Source organism: Rhinoderma darwinii, chromosome 7, assembly GCF_050947455.1.
Source record: "Rhinoderma darwinii isolate aRhiDar2 chromosome 7, aRhiDar2.hap1, whole genome shotgun sequence".
NCBI lineage: Eukaryota > Metazoa > Chordata > Amphibia > Anura > Rhinodermatidae > Rhinoderma > Rhinoderma darwinii.
In genome coordinates, this window is record NC_134693.1 from 34,988,522 (window position 1) to 35,015,610 (window position 27,089).

Genomic DNA, 27,089 nt, shown 5'->3' on the forward strand with positions numbered 1-27,089 from the left:
CGGCGCTTCCCGCCACTGCGACCCTGCTATACACGCAGGAAGATGAGCTGCAGCACCATCAGTCCCAGCTTTCAAGCCCGGCAGAGCATGTACTGTCCGCTCTTCCAGTAGCCATTGACTATGTAACGCTGGCCCGTGAAGTAGCCAAACAGATAGCGCCAGACCTGCAAAAGGCGCTGGAAAAAACGGTGCAAGATTCTCTAAACCGCGTGCATGCGGAGCTGGCACAAGTCACTATCAGAGCTGATGAGTTAGAACAGCGTATGACGCTGCTTGAGGATGAAAATGAACGCCTGCAATCCAAACTCAGAGGGGTGCTGTCTGTTACTACGCAGTTGGGGGACAAGGTGGAGGATCTGGAAAATCGCTCCAGGAGGAGCAACCTGCGGCTGGTGGGGCTGAAAGAAGCGGTGATATCTGCTGATTTGCAACGAGTGTGTGAGAGGACATTGCCGGAAGCCTTAGGTCTCCCCGTCCATGCCGGGTGGAGAGGGCGCATAGAGTGGGGCCGGACCCCAGAAACCTCCCAGCAACAGCTGACCACAATTCACATCGTCCCAGACAAGTGATCTTCAAACTGTTGGATTACAATGACAAGGTGGCACTCATGAAAGCTTTCCGCAGCAGATCGCGTCCTTTGGAAATAATGGGCATGAAAGTGCTACTATTTGAGGATTTCTCGGCGGAGGTTGCAAAACGAAGGCGGGCTTTCAGCAAGATCTGCACCGCGCTGTTCCAAGCGAGAATACGCTTTAGCCTGCAGTACCCAGCCATCCTGCGGGTGTTTCAAGAGAACGGGCGGAATAAGGTTTTCACCACTCCACAGGAAGCGGAGGACGCACTTGCGGAGCTTTGTGGGAGCAGATCACAGCAAGAGGAGCGTCACAGTCCAGTACATAGTCCGCAGCGCAAGTCAAGAGAAGACAAAAGGAACCGGCTAAATATGGAGCGTACCTGGGCAGAAGCCTTAATGCCCACACCTGGAAGATCCGGGGGGGGGGGGTCGAGCCGGAAATAGAGGGGACTCTCCGAAGCCGCAGAGGCGAACACGGGACCGCACCCGATCCACGTCTCCTGATTGACGGACGAAGTCCTTTTTGGCGCATTTTATTTAAGCTGTTGTGATGATGATTTTGTGGACGCTGTAGACCAATTGCAGATTCCGACCAGCTACAGATAAGTTTACAGATAATCTGAAAGTTATTGAGGGGGATATTTTGCGGTCTTATACAGCACTATGTACCGGTCAATAGTTGACCTATTGTTACAATGTTATCAAGGTTGAAGTATATGCATTCTGATATTTCCCTGCATTTTCACTGCAAGATATTTGTGAGGGAGTTAGATTAGGATCTGAGATTGTCCCTGGTGGGCGGGATTGACCGGGAGTGATACAATGCCTCCCCCACGCAAGGGATTAGTGTTATCTGTTACAATGGCAGACTGAGGGAAATTGTGGTAGGAGATAGGGGACACGGAGGTAGGGAAACCTTGAAGCGAAGCAAGGTTCATAGGGAAATGGGAGGATGCAATCCTAACGGACTCTAGGCTGTTAAAGTAATGATAAGGGTATGTACATAAGGGTGCGCAGGCGACAAAGAGGTACTGAGGGGGCAAGGGCAGGTGTTACTTCCTCATGGAAGGAGCCATATAGGCAGGCTGGGGGGGAGGGGGAGGGAGGGGCGCATTCTGGCATAACAGAAAAAAGTGAAGTCACATACACCAGTGGGTATTAAGGGACTGCTAACCCTTGCCGCAGGTGATTTTATGATTTTGTTAGGTAAGGGATGGTTGGCCTTGTTGGTTCTGGCTTACAAGCCAGGGTTTGGTTATGATGTTAATGTTAATGTTTGTACATGGCTCTTGGGAAAAGACGGATCTGACTCCCTGGACTCCACACGACTTTTAGGCACTTTAGCTCATCTTAAACACGGTCCAATAACATGAAAATAGTTTCTTGGAACGTTAAAGGGCTGAGATCCCCGCAGAAACGGACCAAACTTTTAAGGCACATGAAACGATTGCATCCTGATGTGGCCCTATTGCAGGAAACTCACCTTACCGAGCCGGAGTTTAAGTATTTGCAAAAGTTCTGGGTGGGTCAGGTTTTTGGCTCGTCGGCAAGGGAGGGTAAGGCGGGAGTTATAATTCTGGTACATAAAAACTTTGCGTTTACACTGGTGTCCCAGGAGCGGGATGACGAGGGCCGTTGGATCCATCTAGTGATGGAGCATGAAGGGGAAACCATCAGTATTTATAATGTATATGGCCCAAATACGGTTAACATTGGTTTTTTGGTCACTTGGAAACCCAACTCCAGCAGGATCGCACTAGGTTTTTGATTTTAGGGGGAGACCTTAACACTGTAAGGTCTTCAAAGGAGGATAGGAGCGCAGGGACTAGTTCGCAGAGAAGCAGAGATAGGATCTTGCCCGACTTTTTAAGACACACGGCCCTAATAGATGCGTGGAGGAGTTTACACCCAGATGCGCGGGAATATACACATTTCTCTCATGTTCATCAGTCATGGTCGCGTATTGATTATTTGTTAGTTAGTGACGCAATGGCGCGACGTTTACGTGAAGCGGCAATTGAAGATCTAGTTATTTCGGACCATGCTCCGGTTACCATTACATTGGCTGACACAGTAGCTAGAGGAACGGATTTTATCTGGAGGTTTCCCGCTTTTCTGGCAAAGGATGAGGGCTTTACACAGAAGCTTAAGGGGTGGTGGATGGAATTTGATGGGGATAATGTAGCGCATCGCTCGGAACCGTCATTGTATTGGCGTACAGCCAAGGCGGTAATAAGAGGGAAAATCATGCAGTATATGTCTAATCTTAAACGTAAGACGACCGAAGGATACAAGGCAGCGAGCCACAGATTGCGGCGTGCGTACACAGCATTCCTACATTCGCCATCAATGCTATTGGGGGAGGAATGGAAGGAAGCCAAGCGACAGTTTGACCAATGGTTAGACAAAAGAGAGAGTATTTACCGGTCCCAATTTGATGCTGATTTAATGCGTTTCGGCAATAAGGCGGGCAAATTATTAGCGCGGTTAGCAAAGGGGAGGTATGCACCGGCACATATTTCAACACTTAAAGAATCAAACGGAACTCCTACCTCGGACCCAAAAAAAATTAATACCATATTAAGTAAATATTACCAAGCCCTTTACTCAGAAACACCCGTAGATCTCCAAAAAGGGAGGGAATTTTTGGAGAAGGTGAAATTGCCAGTGCTCACCCAGGAGCAGAATGGTCATTTGAGCGCGGAGATTACACTAGAGGAAGTTGGGAGCGCCATTAAAACATTATCTAACGGAAAGGCCCCGGGTCCGGATGGATTCACAGGGGAGTTTTTCAAATCTCTGAGAGAAGAAATCAGCCCTACCTTGGTGGCATACTATAATACTTTACTAGGAACGGGAGCTTTACCAGCAGAGGCCAAGGTAGCGCATATAAAGGTGTTACCCAAGAAGGGGAAGAATCCTCTTGACCCGGGGTCGTACCGCCCCATCTCGCTGATAGATCAAGATCAGAAATTGCTCACAAAAATTTTGGCCAATCGACTAGCTATGTATCTACCCATACTGGTGGGAAAATCTCAGGTAGGCTTTGTAAAGGGCAGGGCTGCAGTGACAAATTTACGCAAGGTATTGACGGTGCTAGAAACAGTCAGGCACGATCCCCAGCCAGGTACCAGGCCGGCACTTTTAGCGCTAGACGCAGAGAAAGCCTTTGATAACATACAATGGGAATGGCTGGGGATGGTGCTAGACAAAATGAACATTCAGGGAGATTTCCGGGTCTTCCTGAAGGGAGTCTACAATAGCCCGCAAGCACGTGTTCACTCCTCGGGGTTCCTATCAGATCCCTTCCAATTACATAAAGGAACACGACAGGGTTGCCCCTTGTCGCCCCTGCTATTCAATCTAGCACTGGAACCTATGGCCAGATTCTTGGAGGAATCGGATATGTTCAGAGGCATTCAAGTGGGATCTTGTGCAGTGAAATTAGCCCTGTTCGCTGATGATGTCATACTTTTTATGTCAAACCCTCAGGAGCATTTAGGGAAGGTTTTTCAATTTTTGCAGGAATTTGGGCAATGCTCGGGATACAAAGTCAATATAGCTAAGAGCGAACTGCTGGAGTTGGGCAGGCCATTGCCAAAGACCTTTTGGCAATCCTTGGGTTGCGGGATATCACCGGTGGAACACTGCATTACCTATCTGGGTATCAAAATAGGGAGGGTACCAGACACTCTGTATGGCTTAAATTATCCCCCGTTAATTAAAAAAATACAAGCGGAACTCACTAGATGGGGCCAATTGCCGTTGTCCCTCTTGGGAAGATGTCATCTGATCAAGATGGTTAGTTTTCCTAGATTGCTATACCCCTTTCAAACACTACCTCTCTTATTGAAGCATGTGGATGTCTCGAAATTGACGGCTTCATTCACTAAATTTATATGGGCAGGAAAAAGGCCGCGTATAGCACTCACCAAGTTCATGATGGGTAAACAAGAAGGGGGTGTGAATTTTCCGAATGTCAGGGGTTATAACGTGGTCTGTCTTTTGCGTCATGTAGTAGATTGGCTTCATGAAACAAGCAATTATTCCAATTTAGATCTGGAAGGGGAGTATGCTTCACCTTGGAACCTGAAAGCTTTGTTACATTGTAGAATCGCTTCTCTTCCGTGCCGTCTCAAAACCTCCATTGTATTGAGAGATACAGTTCTAGCTTGGAAAGTGGTACGTAAGCAGTTTGGGTTACCCCACCTGGTATCGAAGTATATGCCGTGTTAAATTTTAAAGAGTCTTGACTAACTGTGTTGTTTGTCTTCAATAAAGTCTTTTTTGTATTTTTCTACAATACGCTTGATTTGGTTTTATTGCAGCATGTAGGGATAATTATTTATTAATTTTTTTCGATTTTATAGAGAATGGGGTCTGTGCAACGAGCAAAGAAGGACCCTGTGCTCACTATTTTTGTAGTAATTCCAAAACACAAAGACATATGCAATTTTTACCCAAATGTTATACCCGAATACCGCCATACCATGCCAAACTATCCTTTATATAATGTCCACACGATACTGCCATTCAATGGCCAAATAGTACCATACAATGTCTAAATAATACCTCCAAACAGTATCAAAATATTTTTTTCAAAATGTAATAGTGATAAAAAAATAAAAATAAAAATTAAAAAAAAAATCTAACTGAATGACAACACTATAAATTGGGGACATTATTTTTGTGTTTCTCGGATATTTACCTCCTATTTATATAGCAGTAACATTATTCATGGCACTGTAGACAGATCGTTATCACTCATATAAATCCCTGTCCCCAGAAGAGCTCACCATCTAATGTCATTATCTGAGACTTGCACATAGGAGTTTATTTCATAGAAAACTAATTCACCGTCCAGTAGATTTTGGTGTTATTCTTTACAGCAGAAGATTCTGCACGTACTGCTAAAAATAAGGAGGGTCCTTGAGGAAAATTGATGAATAGACCAGTGTTTCACAGACCAAGCATTGAAATGCCAACAGCAGGTCATGCTTTACAATTTCCTTTCCTTAAAGGGCAACTAGACTTACCACAGAGGCCGCCTTCATATAGAAGCTGGTAATAGTGTTCCCACAAAGATACATGTAGATGATCTTATACTCAACACATATCCCCACATCAAATAAAAATGGGCTGGAAAATAAGGTTTTAGATCTAGGAGCGTTTGCTGATGTGTAATGCAGGTCAGTACGTGTAGAAAAAGATCTCTCTATCCAAACTGAACTTCAGGGATATCCATCAATATATATATATATATATATATATATATATATATATAGCATATAAAGTTTACATCAGGTGTACAGAGTAGACTGAGACACATTCAAAAATAAGTACTATAATAATAAACGCTTAAGTATGTAAAAAATGTTCTAGTGGCCCCTTCCAAGGTGTTACTGGAGTGGAGATCTACAATACTTTGCTGGTACTCTCTCAGAAAGAAGTAAACTCTCTAGTGCCCCTTGTGGTCCAAACAGCTACTAAAAGGGTTAACAGCATCTTCAATCTGCAAAACTTCTACCAAGAGGAAGCCAGATTTTTTTTTTCTGAATCTATTTATATATTGTATGTTTACTGAAAGTATTATGTATTGTACAAGAACAGGAACCTCTGCATTTCAGTGCTCCAGTCAGATTGTATTTTTTGGATTCTTTAGACAGGCTTAGAATAACATACTGGCTTAAAATACCATAGGTTTATACTGTTCAGATATTCCCAATGTAGAAATAGTATGGAGATACTGAGAGTCACATTACAAACGAGCAAAAAAAAGAAATATACAAAAACCATCTAAAAAAATAAAACGGGACGCCTAAACAATGATGGAGAGACGTGTGATGGTAACATGACATCGCCATTTAGAAGAAGACCCGGCACTCAATATCGTTTCGTAGATAGAAGAAATTTTTATTAGCAATCCACAGCACAAAATAGTGTGGTGGCTCGTCCGGAATCCCGGACGAGCCCCCACACTATTTTGTGCTGTGGATTGCTAATAAAAAATTGAGGAGGTGGTCATGTGAGCCCTCTCAGCCAATCAGCTGGCGGGCACTCTTATTTTGCATATAGTGCTCCCGCTTACATTCCCTCTCCCTTAATTGGTGGACTGCTCATCTTATTGTTATTCAGCAATGTCAGTACAAATTTGTCTTGCTGCAATGGCATTGCCAAAATATCTTTAAAATTCTTTTTAGGTCCATGCAGAAGATTTGGAGCTCTGGATCAGCTCCAAACACTGTAAGGCCTTGTTCACACAGTGCAGATTTGATGCATTTTTTAAGCAAAATCCAGAATTTGATCCTGAAAAGCAAACCTATAAGGCCTTCCTTTATATATTTCTTCTGTTTAGGTTCCATTCACGTTTTGGCTTAAGAAATACATGCAGAATCTGCCGTAAATCTGCACTGTGCGAACAAGGACTAAAGATATATTAATTAGCACAGAATGATAGACCTAAAAACAACATAGTATTAAAAGAGACATTTATTGTAAAGGTTTTATCGGGTAATATTTTATATTGCATAAATTTAATTAATACAAAGTGTCAAGATACAAGTTCTTACGTACCTACCGGTTAGTGCATAATATATATATATATATATATAAAATATTATATAATATAGGATACAGAATGCTGCAGGTATCAAGCTAACATTAAGTTAACCCTAGAAAGAAAGTGCGTCGCACAGATTAATGGGAACTGGATTACATTACGGCCTCATTCTACATATGATGTGCTTGTTCTACTATAAAGGGGTTCTCTAAAATGACATAAGTTGTGATCCAACAACCTAATATAGTAAAATGTCTATAAATATTCAGTGCCAGAGTTTTGATCTCAAGCACTCCAGTTGTGAGAGGCGATGGTGGGATTGTTACTTGCATGTTATCTATAAGAGATATGTCCATGTACATACACTATTCTTTTTGGTGATTTGGGGGGGGGATTGTGACTCTAGTGACGAGACCTGACTAGACAGTCACAATTCCCTAAATCATAGGACAGTCGTAGCCTACCCTCATTAAATGGGTTGTACAAAACGAGAAAAAAAAAACGTAGCTGCTTTCTTACAGGAACGATGCCACTCTTGCCCACTGGCGGTTTCTAGTAATGCATCTCAGCCCCGTTCACTTGAAGCTGCAATACCACAAGAGTGCCGCTGTTTCTAAATGAAAGACAGTCTGATTTTTCTAATCCTGAAAACATCTTTAGGGCAAGTGCACATGGCAGGTTTTGCGTGGCGGGTCCTGTTGCAAAAATCGGCAGCTGTACTATTCCTGCCGATTGCAGGAATATTCCTCCCTTCAAATTACATCAATGGGAGGTTCGGGCGGAATCTGCCGAAGATCGAGCAGAACGCTTCTTTCTCCCGCTAGCTAAAATTTCTATTGAAATGAAAATTTCCTACGTGTAAACAAACTCTTAAAGGGTAACTAAACTTTTAAAAAACTTTTGACATGTCAGAAGTTTTCATTGGTGGGGGTCCGAGCACGGAGACCCCCACCGATCGCTAAAACAAAGTGGCAGAAGCGCTTGGGTGAACAATGTGCTGCTTCGTTTCTGATCGGATTTCCTCGGAGCACTGTACGGGCTTAATAGAAAGTCTGAATCCATACACAGCTCACTCGGATATATTTGTATCACCCAGAAACATGTAATACATACCACATCAGGCTTCAACCGAAAAGTTAATGGAAAACAGTAAACCAGGGACTGTAGCGTGGTCAGAAAGGAAGAGCTCCAGGATTGACGGACTTCTCTGCTCCTTGGGATGCGATGGATAGTATACTGCACAGAACAAGGAGGGAAGTCATGATGTATTTAAAACGCAACACCACCCAATATTGAAAATACATGATGATCAATTATTTAAAAAGGAGAAGAGCAGGTAAGAGGGGAAGGCAGAAAAAACAACAAAGTAATAGTTATGTTCAGCAGAAATGTTGCGAGACAAAAAGTAAGTAAGGGATTTCACGCTAATACGTAAAGCAAAAAGTTCTAGAGTACAAGTGTAGTACAGGAGAAAACGGGACAAGTTTTTGAAGGTAGGACAATAGTTATGGGCAATTAGCAGAACAGGGAAGGCCGGGGGCTGTAAGCAGACATGAGAAGAGGAGGAGGGCAGAACTGTGGGTAACTAAATGATAACCAGAACGTAGAAGAGTATTTTTTCAACTTAATAGCAGTGAGCCCCGTGACGGAGATCAAATGAGTTAGGCTCTGTTCACATCTGTGTCGGAGGCTCTGTCAGGGGCCTCTGTCGCAGATCTGGCCAAGATTACCTGGAACACAGTAGAACAGTGACTCGACACAGGTGTGAACCCAGACTTAAAAGGGATTTTATTTTTTTTTTTTAAACAAAAAGTGCTGGCCCAGCCTTTGCAGAAATTACATATTAGAATGTTGCACCATCTAGTGGCATAGAAAAGACAGACATCACAACGTATGAAACCTACCGCATGTAGATCAATGACTAATCGACCCAAAAATTAGCAAGGGCTCATATTTTGCAAGTTTGTTTTTCCAGTTTGAACATTGGGGTGCACTAATGTATCACTCCACAAACTTGCTTGGTAATTTCTTCCATAAATCAATGTCAAAATGCTACTGTTACAAGTTTCCATATGACTGGTTCATTTTCCTGACCTCTTCTTCCTCTTGTAGTTGGGTCTATTGAGTAGTAAAGTTACAGCAGCCATTTGTAGCAACTATGGAACTATAGTTTTGTCACAGAGCCAACCAGGCTTTATCTTCCCTTCTTTCTATAGCTCCTCCTGTAAGGTTCTACACTGAATTCCATGCATCACCAGATCTATAGCAGCCTGGAGATGAAGAGGCAGAAAAATCGGGCAACACCGCTGTGTTTTAATGTGGCATTTTGAAGAACATCACTACTTAGCTTTATAGCACTGGAGATACACTTTAGTAGTGATTGTGGGAGCCATTCAGAAATGTAACAAGGCAGCTGGCGAGTATACAATTGTGCTCCAGATTGTGAAGACTTTTCCCTGTAGCAATGACTGTCATGTATTTTTGTATTTTGACAATATGAACAATTGTTTGAACCCGTTCCGGACCTCCCACTGTCTTTTGATGGCGGGTGTTGCAGGTCTCGAGTCTACGGGTACGTCTTTAAGCCTATGAAAACTACAGTGAGCGCTAATGCTCTAAGCAGAGCTGTCCTTAGAGCAGTCTTCTGAGTAAAGCTGGGATCGGAGAAACCTCAGACTCTGGCTGTTTAACCCTTTGATCACTGCAGTCCGTGACAGTGGCATAATGTGTTGCTCTAACAGCAGTCTGTGTCATAGTGACATAGAATAACATATTAGCATACAAGAGAATACTTATACAGTATAAGAATAAAAAGTTACCCCTTCATAGGATTAAAAAACAGTAACAAAAGAATTAAAATAAATGTCCACAAAAGGTCAAAATTTAGCATAAAATAGATTTTATTGCCCATACATGACAAAAACAAATAACGTACATATATTAAAAATAGACATGACCGTAACAGCCTGACAAATTTAACAGGTTATTTAGCTGGAAACGTGAACGGTATTAAAAAAAAAGAAAAAAAAAAAAAAAGACTATTTGTACCCCCAAACTGCGCAAGGAAAAGTACAATTTCTCCTGCATAAAACAAGGCCACATACAGCCACGTCAATGAAAAAATACAAACTTTATTGCTGCTGAAAGGCAAATAGGCAATAATGAAAAAATGTAGATGTCATTAAGGCCCTTTTCAGGCCTGGTCATTAAGGAGTTAAAGTACAACGGTAGGGAAGATTTATTAAGACTGCCTAAGGGCTTATTTACACGAACGTATAATAGGTCCGTGCAACACGCATGGTTTTCACGAGCCTTGCACGGACCTATCTTACTCTATGGGGCTGTGCAGACAGTCAGTGATTTTTACGCAGCGGGTGTCCGCTGCGTAAAACTCACGACAGGTCCTATATTTGTGCGTTTCTCGCGCCTCACGTACCCATTGAAGTCAATGGAAGCGTGAAAACCTCGCGCAGCACACGGAAACACTTCCGTGTGACGCGCGTCATTCGCGCAAAAGCAGTACAAAGTATGAATGAAAACAGAAAAGCACCACGTGCTTTTCTGTTTATAAACATACAGAGTGTCATAATGATGGCGGCTGCGCGAAAATTACGCAGCCACGCATCATACGGGGATATCACACGGAGCCGCACTTTTTTGCGCACGCAAAACGCACACGCTTGTGTAAATCCGGCCTAACAGAAAAACGCTCTGTTGCCCTTAGCAACCAATCACAGCACACCGTACATTTTTTATAGTGCTCTAGAAAAATAAAAGCTGCTCTGTGATTGGTTGTTTGGGCAACAAAGATAGTTTTCATAAGTGTCCCCCAATGACACAGATGATTTAAACAAAAGCATTTATAAGTGGAATAAGAAAGTATAAACTAATGGATGCAGAAAGCTCCCACTATACAGCTCGCAGTTAGGGGAGGATCTTATACAATGTGCAGGTCATCGAGCTGAAAAGGACATCAGGGAGGAGCATTGTGAGACTGGCAGGTACTCTTAGCCTATCAGCATTGCTGTGTTCTTGGCAGCTGACCAGCTCCTCCCAAATATCGTTTTCAGACAGATGCTAGGCTCACTGTACAGCCCCCAAACCCTGGTCCTGCTTCCCCTGCCCTTCCTATAAACAGCACACAAAACATGGCGACAGCACACTGCGAACACTAATGCCACCTAAGCCACTAAATATAAATAACTGCTAAATCTACAATAGGGAGGTTCTTACCGCACATTTTGATCAAATTGTGTAAGCCCACCCGCCACGACAAGGCGACCTCTATGAAGTGGGAATCTTCGCTGCACATACACCCAGAACTGGGACTAAACATATATATATATATATATATAGAGAAAAGCATAGAACACAGAGACGGCACCAGGACTTCAAGTCAGATTGAAAGCAAAGTGGATTTATTCACCTCAGAAAAAACAGCAACGTTTCGGTTCAACAGGAACCTTTCTCAAGCCATGGCTTGAGAAAGGTTCCTGTTGAACCGAAACGTTGCTGTTTTTTCTGAGGTGAATAAATCCACTTTGCTTTCAATCTGACTTGAAGTCCTGGTGCCGTCTCTGTGTTCTATGCTTTTCTCTATTTCAAAATAAGGGGGAATTGATTCATCCCCAGGTGACGAGCACATGGCCTGATTTTTCTGTTATTGTGGAGTGCTGTGTTCATCTATTTGCAGGACTATATATATATATATATATATATATATATATATATATATACACACACACACCACACACACACACACCACACACACACACACCACACACACACACACACACACACACACACACACACGCTCTCTGTAAGACTAGGGCACCAATTATCCCATGTATATGGCCAGCTTATAGACAATGTATCTGAGTGAAGCGCGCTACTTACCATTGGGTCGGTTGACGGCTTATGCTTAGATGTTTCAAATAAATGAATCTTCTCTTCACTCATCTTATCTGTCTCAGCCAGAACATAGTGGGTTGGAGAGTAGGACTCGGACAGGCAGCTGAGCAGCCTCAAGACTTCCGTTGTGTGTCCACCTAAGAAGCAGATAATACAGGGTTAAACACTACTGCAGAACAGGGGTCAGCAACAATCGGCACTCCAGCTGTTTCAAAACTACAATTCCCAGCATGCCCTGACACCCTTTGGCTGGGATAATAAAGCCTTTGGCAGATCAGAGCATGCTGAGAGTTGTAGTTTTACAACAGCTATAGGGCTTATGGTCGCTGACCACTGTAGAACTAGACGTCAGATGAAGACTTCATCAATGTAAAAGAGATCAATGCAAGGACTGGACGTCTGCGTTTCAAACATTCATCAACATACGAAGACACTAAGAGTATGTTCACACGCTGTGTTTTCAGGCACGTAAACGCCTCAAAAAATGCCTGAAAGAAAAAAACAGAAGCTGAACGCCTACAAACATCTGCCCATTGATTTCAATGGGAAAACAGCGTGTCGTTCAGAAGGGGCGTTTTTTTTTGCTGATGTTTGAAAGAACGGCACACAACAAAACGCCCTGTAAAAAAGAAGTAGCAGGTCACTTCTTGAGCCGTTTTGGAGCGGTTTTTCATTGGGTCAATAAAAAAAAACAGCTCCAACAAACGTTTAAAGCTTTAAAAAGGGCTGAAAATCAGAGGTGGTTTTCCCTTGAAAACAGCTCCGTATTTTACAGCAGTTTTTACTATAGCGTGTGAACATAGCCTAAGGCCTCATTCACACGGCAGGGTTTCCCGGCCGGGTGCCGGCCGTTCATAAATCGGCCGGCACCCGGCTGCATTAGGAATAATAGACCCCTAATGGGGCTATTCACACGACCGATTTTTTCACGGCCGGGATAACCGGCCGTCAAAAAATAGGACATGCTCTATCTTCGCCCGGGTACCCGGCCGCCCGGCTCCCATAGAAGTCTATGGGGCCGGGTATTACACGGCCATCACCGGAATGTGTTCCGGAGCTTGCGCTCTATCTCCTCCTACTCACAGCGCAGAGTGCATGTGAGGAGGAGGAGTTGATGCCATTCGGACGAATGGCATCGCTGTACACTGTGTGGCAGGGCCGGGGTGTACAGCAGGTGGAAGGGAGCGCTGCGCTGGCTCCCTTCCCCTGCTTGTTTTAAACGCACCCTGGCCCGGCGACACCTTCGATGGCGCCGCTAGCAGCTGCTGCTGCTGCTACTACTGCAGCAACGCCACTATAGCAGAGCGGGGAGGTATCTCCCCGCTCTGCTATGTGCTAGCCGCACTTTAGCTCCTTGAAGGAGCGGAATCCCCGTGTTTTCGGGGATTCCGCTACTGGACAGAGCGCTTGATGTCTTTGTCCATATCTGGGCAGTGACATCAGGGGAAACTCCTGAAGTGGAATCCCCGAACACATGGCCGGCCGACACTCGGGCTCGGGAACGACCCGGTCGTGTGAATCCCGCCTTATACAACTGAGCATTTGCTTCAATTGAACCCAGTCATGGCAATCATCTGTCAGTTAAACTCCAGGCCGATACATTTTACCTACACTGATACATTGCAGCAAACAGGACAAGACATGAGAGAAGTATTGGGTCTTCATGTCTTTTCCACCTCTGTATCAGCTCCATACTGTACGGCGCCGACATAATCATAGTGGCGGGGAGCAGTATTCAAGTGAATCGGAGAAAGCTGTAATATTCTGCTCCACCACTACGAATGTGTCGGCGTTCTACAGTATGGAGCTGTCTAAGAAATTAAGGAGAAGCAGCGCTCACAGCCCCTTCAAGCTGCTGATCGGCGGGGGTGCCTTGTCAGACCCCCACCAATCAGATATTGATGACCTATCCAATTTTATTTTACTGGATAACCCTTCTAATTTTTCCCTGTAGCGACCCCATCAGGAAAAATGTAGAACTACATGGTGGCCTTTTACATTTTTAAATGGACGTGCAGGCTCCACCATAGCATTCTAGCTCATAAAGGGGGTCCCAAGTGAAGACGTCCATGTACTCTATATAAGAGAAATCCTGTGTTTATGAATCAACCCTTGAACTGCATCTTTATATACGGTTCACCTAGAGGACCCCCATCTTCTTACTTCCATAGTCAAGCCCGGCATCACATCTCTGTGTAGTCCAGCTCTACCATCTGTAGCTCGGGGTTCACAGTTTGGTTAGACACAACACTCACCAGAACCTGCCACCACCAGCAGGCTGACATGGCCTTTCTTGCCGGGTCTGTGGTGTCCTGATCTCCGCAGCACCAGTACTATCCTGAGTCCCAGCACTAGGACAGTGAGCAGAAAGCCGATCCCCACCGGCAGCAGCCACTCCATCAGCTCGGTGCACTGTGACAGCCAGGCCGCCCTGGAACGCAAGGGACTTCCGCATTAATGACGTCAGGAAAATAGCGTCCTACCATGGAGACGCTTAGCTATACTCATTGGCTGCTTGACTCAATAGCGTCACGAAAATATCCCGCCCCTTTTTAAAGGCATACACTTTCATTGTTGTGTGCTGAAGTCTACACGTGTCTTGTGTGTACAGCATTGATCAGCATTGTATTTGAAGAACTGTGACCGCATATTAGCCAGATTCACCCAAATTCACACGAACTAGTGCAGACTCGAATGTGAAAAACAGCCATTTTTCACTTCCGAGTTGCACCCGTGCGGGTCCCGTTTTCACGTATCCCCTTAGACTTGGGTCTGATCTGTGAAAACTGAAGAAAATAGGACATGTCCTTTACACGGTCCATTGAAATAACGCCGTGTGAAGGGTCCCATTGAAATACATGCGTCCGTGTGACAGCCGTTGTTTTAACGTCCGTCACACGGAAGTATACTATTCGTCTAAATTCGGCCTAAGGCCGGATTCACACGAGTATGTGTGTTTTGCTTGCGCAAAAGGTCTGTGTGTCATCAGCATATGGTGCGCGGCTGCGTGATTTTCGCGCAGCCGGCATCATGATGACACTCTGGTTTTATGTTTACAAACAGAAAAGCACGTGGTGCTTTTCTGTTTGCGTTCATTTATTTTACTGCTGTTGCACGAATCACACGCGGCACCCGGAAGTGCTTCCGTGTGCCGAGCGATTTGCACGCACTCATTGACTTCAATGTGTGCATGCAGCGCGAAACAGGGGCAAATACAGGACATGTCATGAGTTTCACGCAGCGCACATATGCTGCGTGAAATTCCCTGACAGTCTCAACGGCCCCATTCAGTAACATAGGTCCGTGCGACGCGCGTGAAAATCACGCGCGTGGCATGGACTTATTATACGTTCGTGTGAATAAGCCCTAAGAGTAGCTTCAGGACCCTTATCTTTAAGCCTGAGTGGAAAGCCCCATACAGCCAAGATGTCTGGGCTCCCCCTCCATTACCGGGGGTGGGCAATGGAAAGTGTGGCACTCACGTTTGTACGTTATACGCAGTAACTGATTTTGGTGCTGATGTCAATTACAGTGAAGGAAACCATGGAGCATGTAGTGACCGTTTAATGCTCTGGATTTCTATCTATTTAGCCAAAACGTATCCGACAGTATGGCATACAGTGGGATACGTCGCCGGGGAATGGCCCAGGGGAAACTGCGGAAGTCACTGTCCATGAACAGGGCTGGAGCCTTCTACTAGCTCTCTGCCCAGGGACTATGGCGCTGTTCCTGATGTCCATATACGTAAAGTGACGTCCGAAGCTTTGCAAAGCCTGAGTACAATGCCGGAGCGTCGGCAACGCACTGGCCAGGGATTCCGGCCATGGAGAATCCCCTGATGTCACTTTACATATATGGACAGTGACGTCAGGAGCTTTCCCAGGGACAAAGTCCACGGGTAGAGCACTTGTGATGCTCGGCCTAGGGACTCCGGCATAGCAAAGTCTACTCTGCTATTCCATCCTTCAAAAATAAGGTAAACCGACGTCCACCAGCCCGACGGAGGCTAAAAGGAGATAATGGGGCCCTGTGAATGATCGTCTACGTTGTTTATAGTGTACGTTAGGAGATTTCCTGCTGTACATGATAAACTTAGGGCAACAACACGATGTGAAGGGGGAAGGGTGGGGGAAGCGCTTGTGAGGATAGGGGATACATGTGTGATCGCTGGCAGCGATAGGGAGAACGGGGGACCGAAAATCCCCCGAAGTTCTCCATGACTAACCTCTGACTTTCGGCTTCTGCGCAGCTCAATAAAAATGAAAGGAGCGCTGGTCACGCATGCGCACAAGCGCAACCGGCGCTCCATTCATTTCTACGGAGCTGCCGACACAGACCCCGGAAGTCCGAGGTTTGTGATTGAGAACTTCAGAGGACTTTCAGTCCCCCGTTCTCCCTATCAATGCCAGCGATCACACATGTATCCCTTATCCTGTGGAGATCCTGTGGATAGGGGATACATGTCTTTTGTTTAATGGCAGAGCGGGGAGATACCTCCCTGCTCTGCCATAGTGTTTAGTGGCGTCGCGCTGTAGCAGCCATAGCAGCTGCTAGCGGAGCCTCCGGCCATGGTGGGGGCCCGTTCCGGCGGGCGACACGGGCCCCCTCATGCCGCGGGCCCCGTAGCAGCCACTACGGCAGCTACGGCGGTAGTTACGCCACTGTGCAATACTAATGTATTGCAGTATATCGTGATTCTGACAGTCTTCTTTGAAGCCCTGCCGGAGGCAGAGCTTCAAAGGAGTTCAAAGATGGCAGACCTGGGGGTTTTCATTAGGCCCCCAGGCTGCTATAGCAACCGTTGAAGGGTAGAATCAAGTCTATGAGGGATCTATGAAAACGGGTCCTGCACGGGTGAAAATCGTCTGTTTTTCACACACGTTCGTCTGAATATCGCCTTATATTGTAATTTGTAGTGAATTGTCAGTGCGCAATCCGCACCAAAAATAGGAGAAAAGTAAGTGGCCTAATTCAGACATCCATGTTCGGTCTGTGATATACGGACCGTGTATCGGCCATATTTCCCGGACCGACCATAGTTTCTAGCATCACACTTTACTATAATCATAGAGTCCCTCCCTTCCCATGGGAACACTGTCCCCGGTCCCGCACTGAAAGCATCATTACAGTATGGGACAGTATTCCCGTGGAGAGGCAGGGACTTCTAGCAGCGTTGATAACTGTGATGCTAGGAGTCCGGCTCCATGAATTGTGGTCGGCCTGGGAAATATGGCTGATACACACTCCTTATATCACAGACCAAACACGGCTGTCTGAATAAGGCCTTAGTCTAGTTACACAGTACGGTCAAATCCCATTTTTTGACCGTACTTTGAGAATATAGCAAATAAAACGCTAGGAAAACAAAAAAAAACAAGAAACATTTTAACATACTTTATATATTCTATAAGTGGGGTCAGGAGGAATGGGAAGCAGGATGCAGAGGGGGGGGGGGGGACGGGACACTCACCAGTCTGCAGGTCCAGTCGGCGGTGTAGAGAAGGAGCTGGTTGGGCGGCGGGATCTCCACACGGAGCTTCTGCTTACATGCTGCATCTTCCCCGTCCAGTTCGTGAAGCAACAGGTCTGCATGGGGGGGGGGAGGGCCGCGAGCATTGCGAGGGGGGTAACATGAGCATTGCGAGGGTGGCGCAAAGGGGGCCGCCAGCGTTGCAAGGGGGGATCTGCGAGGGTTGCGAGGGGGGGCCGACAGTCGGGGGGGGGGGGCAATGACAGTCCTGTGGGCCCCTTTACTTCAGCCATGTGGCCGGGCTCCTGACGGGAGTACTACTAGTACTGCCCTGATAGCGGCCCTGCCTATACATTACAGGCAGCTCATTAATATCAATGGGACTGTTGTAGTTCTTTGCTTCCCCTGCAATGCCTCTGTTGCCAGGATGCCCCACACATTACAGTTGATAACTGGTGGTCCCAGCAAGGAGATACCCTCTTACCACCTTATTGTTGATGGACCCTTCCTAAATTCTACAATTCTCAGATAGAATATTTGTCAGTTTCCCATATAGAACGTATAAGTTCAAAAATCTTTTGTCCCTGGAAAGCCCCTTTAAGGCCCTTTTACACAGGCTAATTTTCGGGCAAACGCTCATTCTTAGAACTCTCATTGCTGATAATTGCCCTGTGTAAACAGGGCAGCGATCAGCAAATGAACGAGAAAACACTCGTTCATCTGCTGGTCGTATCATTTTTGTCGGCAGCACACCTCCCTGTGTAAACTGGATGATGTGCTGCCAACATGATAATAATGTATGTGGTTAAGTTATCGGAGTAACGAGCGCTCGTCCCCATACTAACTCCTGATGAAAGGAGCAAACAAGCGCCGATCAACGAGCTGTGTGTAAGAGGACCTTTAGCCTACCTTATCCCACCCTACATAGTCCTCATAGCAGGATTGCCCTTGTGGCCCATAGAACCTTGATATCAGTGGCGTAACTACCGCTGTAGCCGCAGTAGCGGCTGCTACGGGGCCCGGGGCCCGTGGCATGAGGGGGCCCGTGGTGCCGTCACGGGCCCCCACCATGCCCGGAGGCTCCGCTAGCAGCCGCTATGGCTGCTACAGCGGGACGCCACTGAACAGTACGGCAGAGCAGGGAGGTATCTCCCCGCTCTGCCATTAAGCAAAAGACATGTATCCCTTCTCCACAGGACAGGGGATACATGTCTGATCACTGGCAGCGATAGGGAGAACGGGGGACTGAAAGTCCCCTGAAGTTCTACATCACAAACCTTGGACATCCGGGGTCTGTGTCGGCAGCTCCGTAGAAATGAATGGAGCGCCGGTCGTGCATGTGCGCATGCGTGACCAGCGCTCCATTCATTTCTACAGAGCTGCGCAGACGCCGGAAGTCAGAGGTGAGTCATGGAGAACTTCAGGGGGACTTTCGGTCCCCCGTTCTCCCTATCGCTGCCAGCGATCACACATGTCTCTCCTATCCTGTGGATAGGGGATACATGTCTTTTATTAGGACACACCGTAGGTCGCATTTTTTTGGGAGGGGGGACGCTGTATGGCGTTCCCTACAGGGGGGGGGGGCTGTATGGCGTTCCCTACAGGGGGGGGGGCTGTATGGCGTTCCCTACAGGGGGGGACGCTGTATGGCGTTCCCTACAGGGGGGGACGCTGTATGGCGTTCCCTACAGGGGTGGACGCTGTATGGCGTTCCCTACAGAGGGGGCTGTCTGGCGTTATCTACAGGGGGGACTGTGTGGCGTTCCCTACAGGGGGGGCTGTATGGCGTTCCCTACAGGGGGGGCTGTATGGCGTTCCCTACAGACCCCCCCTGTAGGGATCGCCATACAGACTCCCTGTAGGTAATGCCATACAGTCGTCCCCCCCCTGTAGGTAATGCCAGACAGCGTCCCCCCCCTGTAGGGAACGCCATACAGTCCCCCCTCTAGATAACGCCATACAGCCCCCTCTGTAGATAGCGCCATACAGTTCCCCCTGTAGACAGCGCCATACAGCCCCCCTGTAGATACCGCCATACAGCCCCCCTGTAGATAGCGCCATACAGCCCCCCCTGTAGATAGTGCCATACAGCCCCCCCAGTAGATAGCGCCATACAGCCCCCCCTGTAGATAGCGCCATACAGCCCCCCCTGTAGATAGCGCCATACAGCCCCCCCTGTAGATAGCGCCATACAGTCCCCCCCTGTAGGGAACGCCATACAGTCCCCCCTGTAGGGAACGCCATACAGTCCCCCCGTAGATAACGCCATACAGCCCCTCTGTAGATAGCGCCATACAGCCCCCTCTGTAGATATCTACAGGGGGGCTGTATGGCGTTATCTACAGGGGGGCTGTATGGCGTTATCTACGGGGGGGCTGTATGGCGTTATCTACAGGGGGGCTGTATGGCGTTATCAAAAGGGGGGTTTGTAAAAAAAGGCACTATCTACAAGGGGGGGGGGGTTGTGTGACACCCAGGGGAGGGGGGCCCCAGTCAAAAGTTTGCTATGGGGCCCAGTCTTTCCTAGTTACGCCCCTGCTTGATATACAATTATTTAGAGGCTGAGCGGAATTATTTGTTATGTTATCTGGAGAGAGGAGCCATGGTTGTCATTACATATACGTAAATGTAACTCATATACTATAAGTTCACATTATATGATTATAACATAACAGGGTTTCTCTGTCGTGAGCACTCCATACAATATACCCTATAAAATGATTTTGGTACCATGGCTACAGGGACTGCTGTAGTGGTTTGCAATGAGCATGAACATGGAGTGCCGAGTACACTACTGCTATAGTACACTGAACTTAAACACTACTATAGTGTGCTCACTGCAATCAACTCCAATTTGTAGTTCCTACAAAAATAACGCAAGTTTTGATCCTGTTTATAAGAGAAAATCTTGTTAGCCAACATTTTATTTTTAATGGGATTTCAAACTTTTGTTTTATCCCAATTAGGTCATGTTGAGTCTGTCAGAGTGGGAGTTGCTGTTTGCAGTGCTTTGCTTTCTGTTCTGGCTGATAAAGAGGGATCCTGAGCCAAATACCCTCTATATGATGTCCATATGCCCTAATAGGACTTTTGTTTTTATCAAAACGGTCTAGAAATACAGGACTTATTGGTTATTGCACATAAATACCAGTTAGAGCCCAGGTTTTACCGTCTAGGGTATGTTCACACCTGGGGAAAAAAGTTCTGCATGTGCTATAAACAGAAGGTAATCTGGAAATAATATGCAACCTTGTGCTTTGCAAAAACCCCATTCACATGCATTGTATTATACTTTGTTGAGGATTTTCTGAAATCTACATCACACCCGTCACATATAATTTCAGAACTCTACAACACATCTACCCAAAGTGTAAAAATGGTCACATGCTAGTAAATCAGAAATTAGAGCAGCAGCTAAAGTTTGGTAATTATGTTTTTTTATTTTTGCTTATTATTTAATTTATTAATTATCATTGCTTATATAGCCCCAACATATTCTGCAGTGCTGTGCAGACATTGTCACCATTCACATCAGTTCCTGTCCCATGTGGGACTCACAATTTTATTTCCCTATCTCAAGAAATACAGGTAGGGTAATTTCATAGGAAGGGCCAACCTCATAGGAAGCCAACTATTAGTATGTTTTTTGGAGTGTGGGTGGAAAGCAGAGTATCTGGAGGTATGCAAGTACGGAAAGATCATACAAACTCCATGCAGATGCTGCCCTTGGTCGTATTCAAACCCAGGACCCTACCGCAAAGGTGCTAACCTGCTGCCCAATAATCACAAATTTTAATTAGTTGCAGCAGCCATTTTTGCAAAGTAAAATCCCAACCGCTACAAGTTCAGCGGGACAGTCCTGGATTCCGGGCGGTGTCACACTGTCCCGTGCAGCTGGTGGTAAGTCCCGGTATCAACTGTATCTGCGTCTTCAGGACACATACAGTTGAATAATGATGAAGCAAGGAACTGTCCGCTCCCTGCTTCAGCATTCACTGTCCACTCTTCGAGGACTCCCCGTGCACAGCACTACTTTAAAACCTTAAAGGGAATGTGTCGCTAGAAATTTTGTAATTTTTTTTTCAGTTAAACAGTTAGTATATAAATGATTACGCATTGTTTTAATTTTTTTCATTTTTTCACAAGTCAGGAAATATTATAAATTAGATTCTAATTTATAAAATTTCCATGTGCTGGTCACTAGAGGGAGCAATTCCCAACCTCATTGCTTTATGCTGCAAATTTGGAGTAGACACACTCGCTCTAGTGTCCTCACACAATCCCCCCTCCTTTATCCTGGCTTGTGCCAGGAGAAAGGAGGGGGTTGAATATTCAAACCTCCTACACTGTGTGCCGCCATTTTCTGAGCGAATGCACAGTGTAGGAGGATTAGATACAGTGGTAATCAGACAGTATATAACACGAACATACACACACATCACATACACAAACATAACTTACCTGCTCCTGCTGCCGCTGCCGCCTCCGCTCCTAGTCCTTGCATCTGCGCTGCCTTCAACATATGGCCGGAAGCCGCGACCGGAAGTCGTCATCTTACTGTCCGGCCGCGACTTCCGGTCCACATGAAAATGGTGCCGGATGTCGCTCTACCAAAGACCTTCCTTTTGGTCTGTGTGGGAGCGGCACACACGGACGGCGTACGCTATAGTGAATAGAACGTCTCCCGTTGGCATTCTCTATGATGATGTATGTGCCGTATTTCATCTCTGTATGTGTCGTTAATCGTTAAAAATGGGGTGTTTGATAGGGGTTTCTAATATATAGGCCCCTCAAAGCAACTTCAGAACTGAACTGGAACCTAAAAAGAAATAAAAATGAGGCTATACTTTGCTTCTTACATTATACTGATAATGAGCAGTGCCCACACTGAGATGACCCCAGTTTTGACCGTTTGTATAAACGGAGACCCCTATTAGACCGTTTCAGTGCCCGGTTTTCCCAAGCATTCACCCCTGAGAAATGTATTTCTATTGATGAGTCCCTGGTACATTTTAAAGGGAGGCTTCAATTCCCGCCAGTACCTACCGAGTATGAGGGCAAGGTATGGCGTGAAGATGTATAAGCTATGTGATAGTGCATCAGGGTATACCTACAAATTTAGGATATATAAAAGGAAGGACAGCAGTATTCAGCCCCCAGAATGCCCCCCCTGTACTGGGAGTTAATGCAAAAATTGTGTGGGATTTGGTGCACCCACTGCTGGACCAGGGTTACCACCCCTACCTGGATAATTTTTATACCAGCATCCCGCTCTTCAACTTCTTCGCTTCCAGAAGTCCTGCGGCATGCGCCACCGCTAGAAGAAATCTGGGAAACCTCCCTAAGACTCTGCTTGGGCAAACAAGAAGGGGTGAGAGCAGGGCACATTCTAACAGCAACATATTGTGTGTCAAGTACAAGACAAGAGAGATGTCCTTGTATTGACAACAATACATGCCCACACCAGTACCCATGTACCTGTACGAGGTACCAGTACAGAGACCCCGAAACCAGACTGCATCCTGGACTACAATAGGTACATGGGAGGGGTGGACTTGTCAGATCAAGTCCTGAAGCCCTACAGTGCCATGCTGTGTGGTATAAGAAGCTGGCCGTGCACATCATACAGATGGCATTGTACAATGCGTACGTGCTACGTCGATGTGCAGGCCAGACGGGAACTTTCCTGGAACTTCAAGAGGTGGTTATCAAGAAACTAATTTTTAGGGACCAAGAAGGGGGGGCACCCAGTACTTCTGGAAGCGATGCCACACGCTTCGTACCAGGGCAACACTCTCCAGGAGAAGTTCCCCAAACTGGCAAGAAGGGCAAAAGTCAAAAGAGGTGCAAAGTCTGCTATAAGAGGGCGATAAGGAAGGACACAATATATCAATGTGACACGTGTCCCAAAAAACTAGGGCTGTATCATACATCCCTTGATTTTTAATCTACCCCAGTTTTATTTACCCTGATGCACTCCGCACTGCTTATCCCCTCTCGTCTTTCCCCTCTGAGTCCTGCCGTGTGCCCAGGCAGCTGTTAACAGCCGCATTGAGGGTATTGCCATACCCGTGAGAACCCACATTACATGGGGTGTATGTATCTGGTCAAAATGCTCACTACACCTCTAAATTAATGCCTTAAGAGGTGTAGTTTTTAAAATGGGGTCACTTCTCGGAGGTTTCAACTGTACTGGTACCTCAGGGGCTTCTGCATACATGACTTCGCACCAGAAAATCCCCAGTGGGCCAAATGATGGTCCTTTCCTTCTGAGCCCTCCCATGGGCCCAAACGGCAGTTTATCACCACAAATGGGGTATTGCTGCACTCAGGACAAATTGGACAACAAAATGGGGTATTTTATTTCTTGTGAAAATAAGAAATATTGTGCCAAAACTACATATTATTGAAAAAAAATTACTTTTTTTAAAATTCCCAGCCCAATTCAAATAAGTTCTGTGAAAAAACTATGGAGTCTAGGTTGTCACAACACCCATAAATGAATTCCTTGAGGGGTGTAGTTTCCAAAATGGGGCCACTTCTGGTGGGTTTCCATTGCTTTGATACCTCTGGTGCTTTGCAAATGCGACATGGCACCCGAAAATCAATCCAGCAAAATCTGCACTCCAAAGAACACACAGCGCTCCTTCCCTTCCCATGGGCCCAAACAGCAGTTTATCGCCACAAATGGGGTATTTTGTTCCCTGTGAAAATAAGAAATTTTGTCATTTTTTAAAATTTCACAGCCCAATTCAAATACGTGCTGTGTAAAATCTGTGTGGTCAAAATGGTAACAACCATAAATTCATTCTTTGAGGGGTGTAGTTTCCAAAATGGGGTCACTTTTGGGGGATTTCTACTGTTTTGGCACCTCAACACCTCTTCAAACCTGGCATGCTGCCTAAAATATATTCTAAGAACAAAAGAGGCCTCAAAATGCACTAGGTGCTTCTTTGCTTCTAGGGCTTGTGTTTTAGTCCACGAGCACACTAGAGACACATGTGGGACATTTCTAAAATCTGCAGAATCTGGACAATACATATTTAGTAGTGTCTCTCTCGTAAAACCTTCTGTGTTACAGATTTTTTTTAAATAAAACTGAAATTCAGCAAGAAAAATGCAAATTTCACCTCTACTTTTCTTTAATTGTGAAATGCCTAAAGGGTTAAATAAACTTTAAATGCTGTTTTGAATACTTTGAGGGGTCTAGTTTTTAAAATGGGGTGTTTTATGGGGGTTTCTAATACATAGGCCCATCAAAGCCACTTCGGAACTGAACAGGTACCTTAAAAAAAGGCTTTTGACATTTTCTTAAAAATATGAGAAATTGCTGTTTATGTTCTAAGCCTTGTAACGTCCAAGAAAAATAAAAGAATGTTCAAAAAACGATGCCAATCTAAAGTAGACATATGGGAAATGTGAACTAGTAACTATTTTGGGTGGTATTACTATCTGTTTTACAAGCAGATGCATTTAATTTCTGAGAAATGCTATTTTTTCAAAATGTTCTCTAAATTTTGCAATTTTTCACAAATAAACACTGAATATATGGATCAAATTTTACCACTAACATAAAGCCCAATGTTTAACGAGAAAAGAGTCTCAGAATCGCTTGGATAGGTTTAAGCATTCCGACGTTATTACCACGTAAAGTGAAATATGTCAGATTTCAAAAATGGGCTCTGAGCCTTAAGGCCCAAACTAGGCTGCGTCCTTAAGGGGTTAAGCGCTGACCCCAAGGAAACCCTTGACATCACTGTCCATATATGGACATGGCTGATGATTTGGCTGAGAATTCCACTCATAAAGGGAGCACCAATGGTGCTGTTTAAAAGGGGGGGGGGGGGTAGCGCTATCGTCAGGAGGGGCTTTATCTTCAAGGGGTGTGTGGCACTATCTACATGGGAACTGTGGCACAATCTACAGGGGACACCGTGGCACTATCTACATGGGCACTGTGTTTGGCACTATCTAAATGGGCACTGTGGCACTATCTATGTAGGCACTGGCACTTTATATGTGGGCACTGGCCCACTGGGAATTATACTGTATGGGGGCAGCTAAGGGGGCTTTATACTTTATGGTGGCAGCTAAGGGGGCATAATACTGTATGAGGCAGCTATGGGGCATTATACTGTATGAGGGCAGCTATAGGGGTTTTATGCTGTATGGGGCAGCTGTGGGGGGCATTATACTGTATGGGGTAGCTGTGGGGGGCATTATACTCTATGTGGCAGCTATGGGACATTATACTGTATGGGGCAGCTATGGTGGCATTATACTGTATGGAGCAGCTATGGGGATATTATGCGGTATGGGGCAGCTATGGGGCATTATACTGTATAGGGGCAGCTATGGGGGCATTATACTGTATAAGGCATCTGTGTGGGAATTATACTGTATGGTGGCATCTGTGTGTGCATTATACTGTATGGGAGCAGCTATGGGGGCAGAAATGGTGGAAGCTGTGTGGGCCTGATACTATATGAGGTCATCTGTGTGGGCATTATACTGTATAGGCATCTGTGTTGGCTTTATACTGTATGGGGGCATCTATGGGGCATTATACTGTATGAGCCATCTGTGTGGGCATTATACTATGTGAGGTAATCTGTGTGCGCATTATACTGTATAGGGGCATCTGTGTTGGCTTAATACTGTATGGGGGTATCTGTGGGCATTATACTGTATGGGGAAGATATGGGGGCAATATAATGTGTGGGGGCAGCTATTTGACATTATTCTGTGTGGAAGGCAATACGAGGTAAATGCTTTGTGTCTAAATCCGGCCTGAGGCCTCCTTAAGGAGAACCTTTCACCTGCCCATACATGTGCAACTGAGTGACACTGTCCGTAGCTGATTGGACAGTGTCACAGCGATGTTATACACCCCTTGCCAATTACACGCCCATTGACAGTTCAGGGGGGTTTTTAAATATTGGGCGCCAAATACAACGGCACCGACCCTATGTAAATAAAGAAAAATAAAAAAAACTATTATAGTGAGACAGGGTTTGTATAAGCAATGCCTATTACATGGTACACTCAGCCGCACATGTATGGGCGGGTGAAAGGTTCTCTTTAACACAGATTTTTTCTGGCGTTTTAAACTGCATCAAAAAAAGATTCTAAAAATGCTAGCTTTATTAAATGAAACATGCATTTTTTTAATGCGTCCTTAGTGGCGTTTTTAGAGATCTTTTATGTTGTGTCATTTTGTACATGTTTCTGCCGTTTTTTAAGTCCTACAGTGAAGCCTATGGGAAAAACGCTTGAAAGAAGCCTTACTTAGAGCATGTTGCTTTGGAAAAAAATTCCACTGACCACAAAATTGCCTCAAAAACGCCATAAACCAAAAACGCAGTTATATGTAGTGCATTTTATATTTTACTATAGACTTTAATGTAACATCTGGCTGCACTAACAATCTAATTAAAAAAACGCCATTAAAAAAACACAAAAAATGCACAAAAACACAGCAAAACGCTGTGTGAATCCAGCCTAAGTGTTTTTTAGTTTTGTCTATTTTAGTTAGGCCCCATTCACATGACAGGGATGCTCAGCCGGTTAACTGG

The 27,089-nt window shown here is 45.5% G+C and overlaps 1 protein-coding gene across 2 annotated transcripts in view; it reads right to left on the bottom strand.

The window, feature by feature from the left end:
• Positions 1–14,504, bottom strand: part of ALG14 (ALG14 UDP-N-acetylglucosaminyltransferase subunit) — a 29,947-nt gene extending 15,443 nt beyond the window's left edge. Inside the window, exons 1-3 of one of the 2 annotated variants that reach the window (XM_075833169.1) lie at positions 14,300–14,503; positions 12,030–12,181; positions 8,247–8,369 (exon numbers count right to left, since the gene is read on the bottom strand). In XM_075833169.1, the coding sequence (XP_075689284.1) occupies positions 8,247–8,369; positions 12,030–12,181; positions 14,300–14,444 (420 nt within the window). In that variant the 5' untranslated portion in view covers positions 14,445–14,503. Of the gene's footprint in view, positions 1–8,246; positions 8,370–12,029; positions 12,182–14,299 lie in introns of both variants that reach the window. The other variant, XM_075833170.1, reaches the window with a different exon arrangement.
• Between the last annotated feature and the right edge of the window lie 12,585 nt (positions 14,505–27,089).